Raw genomic sequence first — 16,858 nt, forward strand, 5'->3', positions numbered from 1 at the left:
TCATTCCATCATATGTCAGTCCTATTCACTTAATTTCTCCAAAGTAACATCCAGGTGAGTTTCAAAGGTCCACAAAGTACAACTATCTACCACACCACTCGGTAACTTAGTTCATATATCTATGGTTATTTGTGTTAAGAAAACCCTTTTAAATTTACATTTAGAAATGTGTGTCCTTGAGTTCTTGTGGAAGAACTTGATATGACTGTCTAGTACCGATGACATAAGTGGCCCTTTTTTGACAGGTATGAGAGGTTCCACTCCTCTTGATGTTGCAGCTGCTTCCGTGATTGATAACAATGAGCTGGCACTAGCTTTACAGGAGCAGGACCTTGAAAAGGTAGGTGAATTTGGCAAAAATGTATTAATTCAATTCTAAAGTTAGTACATCTGACATTTGAAGAACCACATTAGACAGAGCTCTTTTACTATATTGGTCTATACGTTGGGAGCACTGAATATTAAATTTAATGGAGACAACAGGTCTTGTACACTGGTACTGTGAGTGTTGTGCAGAGTGAAGGCAGGGCCTCTGTGTTTTTTCCAGTTGATTCTGGGGTTCGTCAGGGGTGTGTTCTTGCTCCTACTCTGTTTAATGCTTGTATGGACTGGGTGTTGCGCAAGGTCGTGGGGTCCAGCAGCTGTGGGACATCTGTTAGTGAAGAAAGGTTCAGGGATCTTGACTTTGCTGATGATGCTGTAATCTTCACGGAGTCAATGGAGGCTCTGATCGGGGTGCTCGAGAGACTGAGCGAAGAGTCTGAGTGTCTGGACTTGCGAGTGTCCTGGATAAAAACCAAGATCCAGGCCTTTAATGACCTCTTGGACACAGCCATCAGCAGTGTGTCTGTTTGCGGAGAGTGTCGACCTTGTTGAGAGGTTTACTTACCTTGGCAGTGACATTCATGTCTCTGGTGACTCTTCCTATGAAGTCAGTAGATGGATTGGGAGAGCATGGGGGGGTCATGAGGTCACTGGAAAAGGGTGTGTGACAAAAGGACGAAGGTCCAAGTCTTTAGAGTCCTGGTGCTTCCTGTCTTGCTGTATGGTTGCGAGACATGGACGCTAGTGACCTGAGATGAACACTGGACTCCTTTGTGTACTGTGTCTCTTCGGAGAATCCTTGGGTACCATTGGTTTGACTTTGTGTTGAATGAGCGGTTGCTCATGGAGTCCCGAATGAGGTACATTACCTGCATTGTAAGGGAGCATCAGTTACGGCACTAAGGCCATGTGGTGCATTTCCCCAAGGGTGTAAGATCCTCATTGATGGGGACCCGAGAGGCTGGACCAGGCCAAGGGGTCGCCCACGTAACACCTGGCTGTGACAGATAGAGGGACATTTCTGGAGGGTGGGACTGGACCGCGTGTCTGCCTGGGGGGTTGCAAACTGGGATCCCGAATTGTTTCGTTGTGTAGTGGGTGCGGCAACGCACTGTACCAGTGCATGCTCCCCAACTTGACTTGACTTCAACAGGTCCTGTAAGTGTACTGTTAGAAAGATGATTACTTTATAGAAAACGTAAGGGCATACAAGGAAAACAGAATATAGATCCCAGTTGAGAGAATTGAGCGGTACAACTGCTGAGGGTTCATTGATGCAGGAACATTTAAAGCCACTATGGAGGGTTCTAGCTTTGTATCCCTGCAGCCAACGAAGAGCCATTCCTCATCCTAGCAAACACTCCGGGTTGGGCTGTGACACTTGGTATGTGTTTCAAGTCTATGATTATTCTGATATGTTTTGTTATCCCTTGTACATATCCCTCAGTTTTTAATGTTATTTGTTTAGTTGCTATTATTAGACATTTTTTGAAGTCTTTATTAAGATTGGGATATTTTACAATAGTTTTCAGGTTTGTTTTACACTTGTTCAAGTGATTTCCTTTGAGTTACACAGGGAGGCAGATTTGTGTTTGGAGGTTACAGTCTAATGTTTTAGCCACTACACCATTCTACCTGTCTAATAAATGCACTATTGTTATATGTTTAGCTCACTGGCATTTCTCCATGTAGGGAGATGTTACCTCTTTGTAAAGATGTGTCCTTTCATTTCGGGTTTATCCTTATCAAATGCTTTGTTCCCAGTTTCCAACATGTTTTTGAAGAGATGGATCACAATCAGCAGTCTTGATGACAGGAGTTATGTTTTAGTACAATGGCATCTCTTTTGATGTGTGTACTGTATGTGACACCAGGCCTTAACCAAAGAGGTAGCTGAGAGATGTTTGACCTTGGTCATAGACCAGGATGTGGGTAATGAGGTAGTAAGAGCAAGTGTTGGAATTAAGACAAAGCTGAAATAGTTAAAACGTATATATATATTCTTTTTAATCTCATTGCTAATAATAACTATAAGTTTTATTAATTAGTGGAAATACTAGGAAAGTTAGAAACCAATAAAAGTAAGTGGGAATTTTGGTAATTGAAATATATTTTATTAGGTGCCGGTTTGTATTCTGTAATGTGTTCTCTCAGATAGAGAAATAGAAAGATAAGCTTTATTTGGCTTTTAACATAGCTCTTCTTTCTGTTTCAGGTGGTAACCTACTTGGCTGGATGTGGTCTACAGAGCTGCCCTATGCTCCTAGCAAAGGGCTACCCAGACATTGGCTGGAACCCTAGTGGAGGTGAACGCTACCTGGACTTCCTTAGGTTTGCTGTCTTTGTCAATGGTAAGCCGTCTTCCTGTCATATGCTCATATGGTGGTTACATCAGAGGAATCAATCAGAGTAATAAGGTCAGGGAACTGAGAAGTTGTTTCTGCTGTGACTTTTCAGGAAAATTGCTTAAATACTTAATTTATTTATCTCCTGTTCTAAAGATCATTTATATTTGATCCAATATTTTCTCACTTGGTCATTTTGTAAAATATTTCTACAAATAATTCAAAAAAGAGAAAAAAAGTCACCTATCCCCCAAGAAACAGTTGAGCAAAGTATTGCACCTTATTACATTATGTACTGTATATAATGCTGGGTATGCTTAATCATCCAAGGAAAAAAACGTATCTTAGACCTATCCCTTCCAACCATTATTGCTTCTCACTTTTGTTCACACTTGCTTTAAAGAACAACAACAACATTTATTTCTATAGCAAATTTACCTACAAATGATGTAGCTCAAAGTGCTTTACAGGATGAAGAAAGAGAAAAAAGACCAAATATATAAGAAAATAAAATTAGGCAATACTAATTAACATAGAATTAAAGTAAGGTCCGATGGCCAGGGAGGACAGAAAAAACAAGAAAAAACTCTATAAACGGCTGGAAAAAAAAAAAAGTCTGCAGGGGTTCCGAGGCCACGAGACCATCCAGCCCCCTCTAGGCATTCTACCTAACATAAATGACCTCCATCAGTCCTCATTGTATTCAGGGTTCACATGGAAGAACTTGATGATGACGGTCATGTGGACTTCTGGCTTTTAGCTCATCAATGTAGGGACACTGCGGTGGGTTGGCACCCTGCCCAGGATTGGTTCCTGCCTTGTGCCCTGTGTTGGCTGGGATTGGCTCCAGCAGACCCCCGTGACCCTGTGTTCGGATTCAGCGGGTTGGAAAATGGATGGATGGATGGATGTAGGGACATCACGGTGCTTTGATCAGGTGGTGGTGGTGCACATTGCCACCACAGGAAACCGGAAAAAGAACAGCAGAGAAAGTAGGGGTTAGTACGTACTTCGGAGCCACCATGAATAATAATGATAATTAATCGAATATACAGAATATCAGGATAAAACTTAAATAAAGCTATAAGAAAGCCATGTTAAAATAGTGTGTTTTAGCAGTTTTTTAAAGTGCTCCACTGTATTAGCCTGGTGAATTCCTATTGGCAAGCTACAGTTAGGTCCATAAATATTTGGACAGAGACAACTTTTTTCTAATTTTGGTTCTATACATTACCACAATGAATTTTAAATGAAACAACTCAGATGCAGTTGAAGTGCAGACTTTCAGCTTTAATTCAGTGGGGTGAACAAAACGATTGCATAAAAATGTGAGGCAACTAAAGCATTATGAAATATGGGATGGAGCGAGATTATTTAAGGCTTTATAAACCAGAAGCAGTATTTTAAAGTCAATTCTAAATGACACCGGTAACCAGTGTAGTGACATCAAAACTGGGGTGATGTGCTAGGATTGTCTTTTCCTAGTTAAGATTCTAGCAGCTGCATTCTGCACGAGTTGCAATCAATTGAAGTGTTTCTTGGGTAGCCCTGAGAGGAGTGCATTACAGTAATCTAGCCGACAGACAACAAAACTGTGAACTAATTTCTCAGCATCTTGCAGTGTTATAAGAGATCTAACTTTTGCTATATTTATTAAGTGAAAAAATGCGGTCCTAGTTATCTGATTAATATGTGATTTAAAATTCACGTCAGAGTCAATAGTTACCCCTAAATTCTTTACTTCCATCTTGACTTTTATTCCTAATGGATCAAGTTTATTTCTAATACCCTCACTATATCAATTTCTGCCAATCACTAAAATTTCTGTTTTCTCCTTTATTTAGTTTGAGAAAATTACTATTCATCCATTCAGAAACATTGTGTCAGTGAGTCAAGAGTGTCAGAGGTCAGAGACTCAAGAAGCCTTTAATTGCCTACACTGAGATATTAACATAAACAGAATATGAAAAATATCTGGCTTTTTGAGCAGTTTTTCAAGTCTGCCCTCTAAAAGTTTTATACTGCATCCATTAACCCTGAATAGGCCTTCGTTTTTCCTTCCATACCTTGACCATCAGAATCTCCCAGTAATGACTATAGTAGTATTTGTAACATTTATAACAATAAAACTATTTGTGTTAGTCATATTACGTACGTTTATTCACTTGCACTAATAACATGGTTCATCTTTTATTTCTTAGATATTTAAAATTTTTTGCAAAGCATCTTAACCCCTATGCATTTTTTTTGCTTATGTACTATGCCCGTGTTTTTTTATTGTATAGGGGAGAGTGTTGAAGAGAATGCTAATGTAGTTGTTCGTTTACTTATTCGCCGTCCTGAATGTTTTGGACCTGCTCTTCGAGGAGAGGGGGGTAATGGATTACTTGCTGCCGTTGAGGAGGCAATCAAAATCTCTGAAGACCCTGCCCGCGATGGGCCAACAGTCAAAAAAGACAGGCGGTTTGGACCGTAAGCTACCTTTTTGAATTTATGACAGAAATTAAATATAATTTCTGTATATTACATTATCAGGTTACAGTTAGTTAATACAATTACCTGATAATCATTAAAGATATTACAATTCATCTGTTCATTTAAAATTTCATTTATTATTTAATTCAAAATTGAGAGGATGTGATTAATAAATGGCAGGATAAGCTTTCATAACGGCATTATCACAAGCAGAAATACCAGAACAGCTTGTATTTTTCATTTGTCTCCTTTCTGTTTCGTTTACTGAGCAGGTTTGGAGGAGAAGAGGCCCTGGAAGAGAGCAGAGTGCACCTTGGGAATGCTATCATGTCCTTCTACTCTGCGCTGATTGACCTGCTTGGGCGCTGTGCTCCAGAGATGCATGTGAGTGGTTTAGATGGAACAGTTTCAACACTGGTGACTTTAATCCTAGCCTTTTCTGAAATGTTCATAGCATATGGGACAGTTTATTTTTATACCAAAGGAAAACTATTGGAAAACAATAAAACAGATCTCTTTTTGTCTTTAACACTGTAGTTAATTGAAGCTGGTAAGGGTGAAGCTATTCGAATCCGGGCAATTCTTCGGTCTCTTGTTCCAATTGAGGACCTTGTGGGAGTAATTAGCCTTCCTGTACAAATTCCAGCCTTTGGGAAAGGTAATTATCTCCAGCTAAGTTAGAGAGTAAGAAGCTATTTGCAAATATATTTTTAAGTTGCTCCATGATAATTATCAGTTAATGTTTACCAAAGATTATTCTTATCAACCACTATTTCCTTTTTGTTTATCATCTTGATAATACAAAGGCAGCAGTAACAGACGCTGTAAGTGGTATTTGTAACTTTTACATTGTGCTAAATGTGGATTAACCTCTCCAGATGGAAACACCATTGAGCCCAAGATGTCAGCCAGCTTTGTACCAGACCACAAAGCTCCAATGGTACTGTTTCTGGATCGTGTTTATGGTATTGACAACCAGGATTTCCTCCTACATGTGCTGGAAGTCGGTTTTCTGCCAGATATGAGGGCAGCAGCATCTCTTGATACGGTAAGATTCAGTCACTTCTTTCACAAAGAAATCCTAAAAAATAACTTCAGGCAAAATTGTTCCTTCACTGTGTTTAAGCTTTCTTTCTTTTCCTCAGAATGCTTTGGCGCACAAGTCAAAATCTATCAAACTTTATTTACATCTTTCTCACACTTTACTAATCCTTTCTTTTCTCTTAATTAGTCATCTATTTTACTTAAATCATTAAGGATGCAAAAACAAGATATTATTGGATGGTTTTAAGTGTGGTATTTTATGTTTCTTTTGACAGATTGCATGATTCTGACTTTAAAGGAGAAATCAGAGCTGGCTTAGTGGGGTACTTTAGGCTCACTTTAGAATAGATGGTAAAATAAACATAAAATAAGTAAAATTATAATTAAAATGAAGTTAAAAACAATGTTTTAGATACTGACCCATTAGCTGTCTATCTGTTTTGAGGCTGTGATACACGAGCACTTTTTGGCAACACAGTAGTAATACCATAGTGTTCTTACACACCTGGCTTAACTCATGATGGAATATGAGTTTGATATTTCCAAGTAGCTAATTTTACCTTCGTGACATCAAGGAATACTTTTCCATAATAGTGATGGACAAATATGTGAATCTTTTCCTATTAGAGGAGAGGATGAAGGGCATTAATTGTTCTAGAAGATGTGCATGGATTTTTAGCATCTACTAAAAATTGGCTGCTGCAGTGTCAGAGAGAAAAGAGAGAGATAAACAATTCATTATGGAAAACACCAGTACACTGTTAGTATTATTATATTTTTTCTTGGATGAAACCTGCAATATTAAGTCAAATTTTAAAAACAAAAGGAGTATTTTTACCTTTTGATTTTCATACTAAAAGTAATCCATTAGCTGTATTCCTTTCCTTAAAAGTTATTCTTTATAACTAACAGAAAGGTGTCAACTATAATTCTATATTAATGCCACCACCTGGTGTTGTTATGCTGTTATATTTGCCCTAACATCTCAGCATGTATTCAGGTTTGTATTAGTATTTTAACCTTGTGGATTACAGACGTTCAGGAAAAAAGTGTTTGATTGTGATGTAGGCCAGAATGTCTCGACCTTAAGACAGTAGGAAAGTATTTATCTTTAGCTTGAATATTCAGTGTTGAATACTCAGTGTTTTCAAATGTGGTAGAAATTTAACATCTAAATAAGGAAAGAAACATTCTCTAACAGGAAAATTCAGTAATCAGGCAGGAGAAAAGCTGTTCATGGTATCTTTTAATTACTCCTCTGCAAAATCCTTTGGAGGGAGTGTTCTTCAAAGGCAGTCTGTTACAGCCTGGTCAGAATGATCAGAGAAACAAAGAGTAGAGGTTCATTTTATAAACTACTGAATTTATATACAGGTCAATCAATGCCTACATTTTACTCTGGTTGGTTCCTTGGTTTACACCCAAATAATTATATAAAATAAAAGTCTGTTATATTATATTTTAGTTCTTGTTATACCTTTGAGTTGCGCCACCACCCTTGAAATTTCTGTGCATATAACAACTATCCATTCTGCTGATTTCTTAGTCATCTTTCAGTACATTTCGTATATTACTGTACATCAACCTTTCTTCTGGCACATTATTTACTTAACCATCTCAGTATTTTTCCTAAACAAATTCTTATATTTCAGTGTACATTTTGTTGTTGACTTGACCTTTATCTGGTTTCCTGGTGTGCCTGAACAGGTTTCTGACATTTATTAAATCTTTATGCTATTTCTTTAAGTTGAAAGCCATGTTACCCTGAAATTATTCTTCCACATAAATCGTTCAACAAAGTATAACCTGGGAATCTCCAGTGATAAATTACTGTATAAATTAGAAAGATAAACACTTGAAAAGGCTAATAAGCAAGCTAAAAGGGGCTATAATGCCAAACTCAAGCAGCAACAGTGACAACATTTTTATATAGCTCATTTTCATACGAACAATGTAGCTCAAAGTGTTTTACAAGGTTAAATAAAAAGGAATGTATAAAACATAAACAAACAAGATCAGGCAATGATATTATACAGTATGTATCAAAAAAAAGCTATGGTTGAATGAATAGGAGGACCATGATTTTCATGCTTCACATGGAAGAATTTGATGATGATGGTCATGCGGACATATGGAACACCTGCCATTCAATCCGTAAACGAAGGGAGCAGCATGGTACCTTGATCAGGTTTTGGTGGCACAGATTGTCACCGCAGAAGAACCAGAAAAGACAGCAGAGAATAGTACAAAGTAGTACGGAATTGTAGAACCCAGAGGAAAATAATAATTCAATGCCCATGTAGACTAATAGAGATACAACTAAAATGTAGCCACAAAAAAGTCATTTTAAAATAATGGGTTATAAAAAGTTTTTTAAAATTGTTCTACAGTATTAGAGTGGTGAATTTCGAATGTTAAAGTATTCCAAATTTTAGGTGTATAACAGCAAAAGGCTGCCTCACTACTTCTTGTGAATTTCCCCTTGGGATTAATAAAGTATCTATCTATCTATCTATCTATCTATCTATCTATCTATCTATCTATCTATCTATCTATCTATCTATCTATCTATCTATCTATCTATCTATCTATCTATCTATCTATCTATCTATCTATCTATCTATCTATCTATCTATCTATCTATCTATCTTTTTAGTTTGGCTCTTGGAATTATAAGCAGACCTACATTTGAAGATCTGAGGTTACAACCAGGGGTGCAAGGGGACAGCCGAAATATACGATGAGGCGAGATTATTTAAGGTTTTGTAAACCGTCAGTAGTATTTTAAAGTCAATTCTAAATGACACGGGTAACCAATGTAACAGCGCTAAAACTAGTGAAATGTGCTTGGATTTTCTTTTTTCTAGTTAAGGTTCTTGCTGCTGCATTCTCCGGTAAATGTAACCAATTGATGTCTTTCTTAGGTAGTCCTGTAAAGAGTGCATTGCTGTAATCTAGTGAACTGAAAACAAAATCGTGAACTAATTTTTCAGTGTTTTGTAAAGTTATAAGCGGTCTAACTTTAGCTATATTCTTAAGTAAAAGCAGTCTTAGTAATCTGATTAATATGTGAATTAAAATTTAGGTCAGAGTCAGTAGTTACTCCTAAATTCTTTACCTCCGAGTTGACTTTTAAACCTACGGGATCAAGTGTATTTCTAATACCACCACTATATCCGTTTTTGCCAATAACTAAGATTTCTGTTTTCTCCTTATTTAGTTTGAGAAAGTTAATATTCATTCATTTTGAAATACAAATAAGGCACAGGATCAGAGAGCCAAGAACATCAGGGTCATGTGCTATCAGTAAATACAGCTGTTTTTCATCTGCATAGATGTAATAGCTGACCTTGTGCTTTGAGATAATCTGACCTAATGGAAGACTATAGATTGAAAAGAGCAGTGGACCCAGAATAGATCCTTGTGGTGCACCATATAAAATACCATGGGGCTCCAAATTATAATTACCACAACTAACAAAGAATTTTCTACCTGTTAAGTAAGACCGAAACCAGTTTAAGACATTGCCAGAGAGGCCCACCCATTGACTAAGGCAATTTATAAAAATACTCTGATCAATTGTGTCAAATACTGCTGTCAAGTCTAAGAGAACAAGAACAGATACACGGCCTCTGTCTGAATTAATCTGCAAGTCATTTACTATTTTAACGAGTGCAGTTTCTGTACTGTGATTTGTTCTAAAAGCTGACTAAAACTTGTCAATGCTAGAATGTTTATTCAAGTAATCATATACCTGCGTAATGACTGCCTTTTCTAGAATTTTACTTAAAAAAGGCAGTCCAAGGCACATGTAATTTTTGCCTGACTTTCACACATTATAAATGCTCTTTGACAGACGCTTTCATTTTCTTATTCCCTGACAATCTCAACATATTGTATTCCATGCTCCCTTTGAAAGCCAAACAATGGCAAAAGCTATCCAGTCTCGAAATTGAGCAGGTACTGTATATTGACTCTTTTTAAATCACTGAGTGAGAGGTTTGTAAAGCATTCCAGAGGGTTAACCCTCACAGTGTTGCAGAATCAGACAGATTACAACCATGGGTGCTAAATATCTGCCTCAAAGATGTCTGGAGTTTTCACTAAAATCTTCAACTCATCCCTAAAATAGTTCAAGTTCAAAGTTTATTGTCATGTGCACAGTAAGGAAACATTTTTCCCTGTACAATGAAATTCTTTTTTTGCTGTCCACACCAAATGACAAAACCAACGTATAACGATAAACATAAATAATAAGTAGCAGATAGATAATAAGTAACGGAGGCAGCATAAAGTATAAAAACAGAGTAGAAGTATAAAGTGCAATGTGCAGGTAGGTGTGTGGTGGACAAGTCAAATACAGTTACAGCTGTGTGAGGTAGATAGAATGAGGTGAACCATGGTTATAAACTCCAGTCAGTTATTTAGGAGTCTAATGGCCTTGGGAAAGGGAGTTCTTTAGCCTGGAACTCCTGCATTTCATACTTCTATACCTCCTGCCTGAGGGTAGAAGTGTGAACAGTTAATGTTGGGGGTGGGTGGGGTCCCTGAGGATCGAGGCAGTTCTCCTGCAGACTCTGCAGTTGTAGATGCTCTGCAGAGAGGGCAGTGGGGTCCTGGTGATCAACAATGCAGCTGTAAAAGTTACCGAGGATCTTAGTCGACATACCCAACATCCTCAGCCTCCTCAGAAAGTACAAACGCTGCTGGGCCCTCTTGACCAGCTGTGTAGTGTTAAGTGTCCAAGTGAATAGACAACCACTACACAGGTTTTCAAAAAAAGCACCATTGTTCCTGTGCCCAAAATGCCCAGAATTAAATGTCTGAATGATTACCACCCATTTGCCCTCACTTCAGGGACCATGGATTGTTTAGAAAAGTTTGTTCTGTTATGTATCAATAGAATTATTCCTGCTTTTACTTACCAGCCAAACAGATCTGTGGATGATGCTGTATTATAGACCCTCCACACTACCCTTCATCACCTGGATAGTCAGAACACATATGCTGTGTATTGACTGCAGCTCAGCCTGTAATAACATCATCTCTGCAAAACAGGTTGCAAAACTCAGGTAACTGTCCCTGCCCAGGTCCATCTTTGTCTGGATACTGGATGTTTAATAGGTAAAATTCAGGTAGTTATGTTTGTCAATTAAACATCATTTCCAGTGATGCTGAAGACTAGAACTTCAGAATGCTGCTGCCTGTGCCCAAAGCTGTACACAGTGTTACCTTATGAATGTGAAGCCAGATATGACACTAATCATATGATTACAGTTGCTGACGACACTACAGAAATCAGTGTCATTAAGAAAAATGATGAGACTGCATATCGTCAAGAGATTAACAGCCAAATGTCACATGCCTCACCTTGAACATACACAAACCTAAGGAAATGATTGTAGACTTCAGGAAGGGAGAGGTGAAGAACTCACCAGTGTGCACTGAAGGAGCAGTAGTGGAGACAGTAGGTAGTTTATAATTTCTCAGAGAAACTAAACTGGTCAAAAAGTACCACTTCCATAATCAAAAAATTACTTGTTCAGATGGTTGGGTAAGTGTGGTGTGTGAGAACAAATACTGGTGAGCTTCTACCACAGTTCTGTTTAGAGTATACTGACGGGAGGGATCACAGTATGGAATACGAACACCACAGGCAGGGTATATCACTGGCTCTGATCTTCCCACATTAAAGTCTATGTGTATCAAATGCTGTATAAATAGGACTGGTGCAATTCTGTGCAACCATACTCACCCTGGGGACAGTCTATTTTCCAAACTGAAGTCAAGCCATAAGTGTGCTAGTATTAAAGCTAGCACCTCTGGGATGAAGATCTGGTTTTATCCCTTCACAGTCCGTATTCTGAATAATGTGCATCAAAGCTAGAATAAATGAGCTGTACATTAAACATCCATCAACATACCACTTAGTCATGTAAGTATTCTATATTATATTTGTATTGTATTATAATATGTTTCATGTACCAGATAGAGTAACATTTTGTATGTGCATTTGTAGAAAGGGCAAATGAAGAATCTTGAATTTGCGTTTTGTTATAAATGGTAAGATAAAAATACTAGATAAAACTGTAGTAGATAAATATTACCTGATGTGCACTCACAGTTTTTATATAGTAAACATTTTAAGGTTTTACCAATAGTGTAATCTTCCTTGATAGATGTTAGATTATTGTGTACCCTGACTTTCAGGCTTATTATGTTATCCAAGTTCCCTCAAGTTCTTGTGTTGACTAACTGCTTCTATTTTTTTGTTACATAGGCTGCATTCAGCACCACTGAGATGGCTCTTGCTCTAAACCGCTACCTGTGTTCTGCAGTGCTGCCACTTCTGACCAAGTGTGCTCCACATTTTGCTGGAACAGAACATCGAGCCATTATGATTGACTCCATGTTGCACACCATCTATCGTCTATCTAGGGGGCGGTCTCTTACTAAAGCACAGCGTGATGTTATTGAGGACTGCCTGATGTCACTTTGCAAGTATGTCTTAAGGATATGATATGCTTCAGACTATATTTTTGCAAGTCTTGAGAAGAGTGTTACATGTAGCTATTTAAATAATGAGGACAAACATTATCTTTAAGAATGATTTGATGGTATTTAAAAGTTATTTAAGGCTGCTTAATGCATCAAAGTTTAAACAATGACCATCAGTTGCAGATGCTCAATTTTTTTCAGTATGTCTTTGTGACTATTAAATATAAAATCTTTTTATTTTAGATTCTTACTGCCATCCATGCTACAGCATCTCCTAAGGCGTCTAGTGTTTGATGTACCTATTCTCAATGAGTATGCCAAGATGCCTCTGAAGGTAAGTCATAGTTACATTTTTTGAGGTGTTATTTGCCTTGTGCATTTGATACTTATGACCTTCAAATGCCTTATATTAAATAATGCTTTTTTTTTTTCTTTTTCCTTTTATCAGCTTCTCACAAATCACTATGAGCGCTGCTGGAAGTACTACTGTCTTCCCAATGGCTGGGCCAATTTTGGTGTGACCTCAGAGGAAGAGTTGCATTTATCACGAAAACTGTTTTGGGGCATATTTGAGTCCTTGGCACATAAGGTAGGTAGCAGGGCAATATACAAAATACACTGGGTTCATTAAATTATCACCAAGCTTTTTTTTTCTCTGCATTTAGACTTCATAATACATTTACAGTAGCAGAGTTCTGTGGTGTTCTTATCAACTGTGTTTTTCCAAATTTGTTCTGTTCCTTGTCATTGACTATTTCTAATTAGGATAGTGAATTTTCATGGCTGCAGGAGTTAGCCATTTTCTCCCTCATGCTCTCTGTTTCTCTCTTGTCATGAGACTGCATAAATGAGAATATTCATATTCAATGTGAATCTATCTGGAAAAACATAGATTGATATTTAGGAATATGCCAGGTGTATGATATGTTAATGATGCACATAGGTTTATATAGCTTCTCTTCATTTTGATCCTCTATCTGTTATAAATAGAAAGCTAATGGACTATAAACACATTAAAATCTGACAGGAACACAAAATCAGGGCTATTACACATACTCAGGCTTAAAAACTGTAATAATATGGGTGCTGTTGATGAGCTTTAGAGGAGTTCTTGTACAGGTGTTCTAGTTTTTAGTATTAGATAATGTTGAAAACCAAGATGTCTACACTCAACTAGACTTCATCACAGATATTGTTAGTTCTCCTTCTTTATCACATACTGTTTAATAAAGTGATCTTTTCATTTTAGAAATTTGATGCAGAATTATTCAAGATGGCAATGCCTTGCCTCTGTGCCATTGCTGGTGCCATCCCGCCTGATTATGTGGATGCAAGTTACTCCTCCAAGACTGAAAAGAAGGCATCTGTCGATGCAGAAGGGAATTTTGACCCAAAACCAATAGACGCAACAAAGTAAGAAAGCATGTTTTCTAAAAGGGCACATGTTTATTTATTTATCATACCACAATTAAATAGAAAATAAAGTCACAATGAGCATAACATGACTGGTTAAGGAATGATACAATAACAATGACATTTTACATATCTAATAACAAATATTAATTGCCCTACTGCTGTTAAATATGTATGTGCGTGAATGTGATGTGTGATGGTCAGAGCTGGTTCTTGCCTTGTGCCCAGATTCAACAAGGACTAGCACCAGAATCCTGTGACCCTAAACCAGATAAACTGGTTTGAAAATTGGTTGATGAATGGATATATTAAAATAAATTTGAAAAGTATGTATCTACTCTCTATATATAATATCCTAAGCCTAAAAGTGCATTTTATGTGTCTTTTTATGTCACGTTTTTTGTCATGCTTTAAATCTGGCTTATTTGAAAATGTTTGGTATCATTCTTTTCAGAATTTATCGAACTTTAATGTGATGTTATTAGATTTTCAGATTCTTATTCTGTTTTTAAATTATAAGCTAAAATATCAAGAAAAGTCATGGGACGGCCTACTAAGCCGCAACTGGGGGTTAGGCGACAAAGGCGCCAGGGGGGCTTGTACCATATCTTTAAATACAATCACTTTCTCTAACGGAGCGGCTCAGCTGTGGGATAGCAAAGCGAGCAGTGTGTAGAGCCTCCTAGTATGATAATAATGTACTAAATAACAGCATGAGATTATGCCAAACCAATTTTTTTGATTTTTTTTGAACATGCAATTGTAATATTTGATAAAAGCAAACATGTAATGTACATTGAAAAATAATTTGGAAACTAGAAGTTGTAGGTATCAAAAGCAACATGTAAAACTCGATCTCAAGTTGGTTAACCAACAGAAAACAAAAAGTACAGTTAAGAAAAGAATGATCCACATGTGGTGAGGTCATTAGTGAAGTTCCTCAGGGGTCTATTCTGGGACTGTTACTTGTTCTGATTATTAGTAATGACAAAGATTTTGGTGTTGTTAGTAACCTTGTGAATTTAATAGATAATACTAAAATTGGAGGAATGGCAGGCACTGAGTAGGCAGTGTAATCAACTCAGACACAGCAATACCCAGCACACCTTTAAGTTCAAATATAAGATATTTATTTAAACACAACATCTATGCAATAATCACCCCCGAAAGGTAAGCCAAAATACACAAAATACACAATAAATAGATCAATTCTTCCTCCTTCCTTCCTTCCTCCTGTTGAGTGTTGCCTGCTGCCTCCCGACTGACTCCCCAGTGTGAGACAGTGGGCTCATCTTAAGCCAGACCTGGGAATGCCACTGGTGTCACGCCATGTCTTCTTGGAAGCATTTCTGGTCCTTACAGAAAGTATGTAGGCCTTCCCCCGACAGTGCCCTCTATCGGTACCTAGGGACCACAACAGGGTTGTACTTCCAGACATCAGCACCCATGTACCACTGCAGGTGTCTCAACTGGGTTACCATACGAGGACCACTGCCACAGGCATATGGGGAATATAACAGCTCCTGACTCTCAGTTTCTGCTGGTTTCTTTCTGTTTTATACCAGCTGGGCACAAAGTTGTTTACTTGTCTCACCAGCCAATCCATCTGTTGTTCTACTCTTGCTTCTGGGTAACAAACCATTTGGAACAAACAAACAAAACATATAGTTGAAGCAGAAACCTTCACAACCTTAAGATTCTGGAGTAGAAATTGGGACAGATTAGTATTAACTAAACAAACAAGCCTGATAAATTAAATGGTCTTCTTTCATTTATCAGAATTGTTAGGTTCTGTGGTTGAGGGAAGAATAGCAAGTCCCATGAAGAAATGTTGGGACGTTAGCCCATTGACGTTGTCCCTATTTAATCAAATGAAAATAATTCAAACAAAAGTAAGCGCTCTAGGTGCAAAACAAAACACAGCAGTCCAAAAACCAAACAAAGGAGCTGTCAAGCTTTGTAATGAGTTCTGTCAGTCAACAGGTAGGAGCTCCATCAGTCTCGGGAATTATAGGTTGGGACTGGTCAGGGGTGGTAGTATGTACCTCAGATGAGTCTGGAGAGTGAGTCACTGATGCACATGCATGACAGTTTTTGTGTATACAGTAATCCCTCCTCCATCGCGGGGGTTGCGTTCCAGAGCCACCCGCGAAATAAGAAAATCCGCGAAGTAGAAACCATATGTTTATATGGTTATTTTTATATTGTCATGCTTGGGTCACAGATTTGTGCAGAAACACAGGAGGTTGTAGAGAGACAGGAACGTTATTCAAACACTGCAAACAAACATTTGTCTCTTTTTCAAAAGTTTAAACTGTGCTCCATGACAAGACAGAGATGACAGTTCCGTCTCACAATTAAAAGAATGCAAACATATCTTCCTCTTCAAAGGAGTGCGCATCAGGAGCAGTGACTGTCACAGAGATAGAGAGAAAAGCAAACAAATCAATAGGGCTGTTTGGCTTTTAAGTATGCGAAGCACCGCGGCACAAAGCTGTTGAAGGCGGCAGCTCACACCCCCTCCGTCAGGAGCAGGAAGAGAGAGAGAGAGACAGAGTTTGTTTTTCAATCAAAAATCAATACGTGCCCTTCGAGCTTTTAAGTATGCGAAGCACCGTGCAGCATGTCGTTTCAGGAAGAAGCTGCACAAAAGATAGCAACGTGAAGATAATCTTTCAGCATTTTTAGACGAGCGTCCGTATCGTCTAGGTGTGCGAACAGCCCCCCTGCTCAATTCCCCTACGTCAGGATCAAAGAAA

At 37.9% G+C, this 16,858-nt stretch overlaps 1 protein-coding gene across 10 annotated transcripts in view; it reads left to right on the forward strand.

Annotated features, from left to right (window-relative positions):
• The window catches only part of LOC114647909 (ryanodine receptor 1-like), a 387,179-nt gene that overhangs the window by 186,885 nt on the left and 183,436 nt on the right, over positions 1-16,858 (forward strand). For all 10 annotated transcript variants that reach the window (XM_051932424.1, XM_051932426.1, XM_051932430.1 and 7 more), the window contains 10 exons: positions 246-340; positions 2,540-2,675; positions 4,955-5,141; positions 5,417-5,528; positions 5,682-5,802; positions 6,023-6,192; positions 12,469-12,689; positions 12,930-13,020; positions 13,135-13,275; positions 13,936-14,099. In XM_051932424.1, the coding sequence (XP_051788384.1) occupies positions 246-340; positions 2,540-2,675; positions 4,955-5,141; positions 5,417-5,528; positions 5,682-5,802; positions 6,023-6,192; positions 12,469-12,689; positions 12,930-13,020; positions 13,135-13,275; positions 13,936-14,099 (1,438 nt within the window). The remainder of the gene's footprint in view (positions 1-245; positions 341-2,539; positions 2,676-4,954; positions 5,142-5,416; positions 5,529-5,681; positions 5,803-6,022; positions 6,193-12,468; positions 12,690-12,929; positions 13,021-13,134; positions 13,276-13,935; positions 14,100-16,858) is intronic.

Source organism: Erpetoichthys calabaricus, chromosome 1 (genome assembly GCF_900747795.2).
Source record: "Erpetoichthys calabaricus chromosome 1, fErpCal1.3, whole genome shotgun sequence".
Taxonomy (NCBI): Eukaryota; Metazoa; Chordata; class Cladistia; order Polypteriformes; family Polypteridae; genus Erpetoichthys; species Erpetoichthys calabaricus.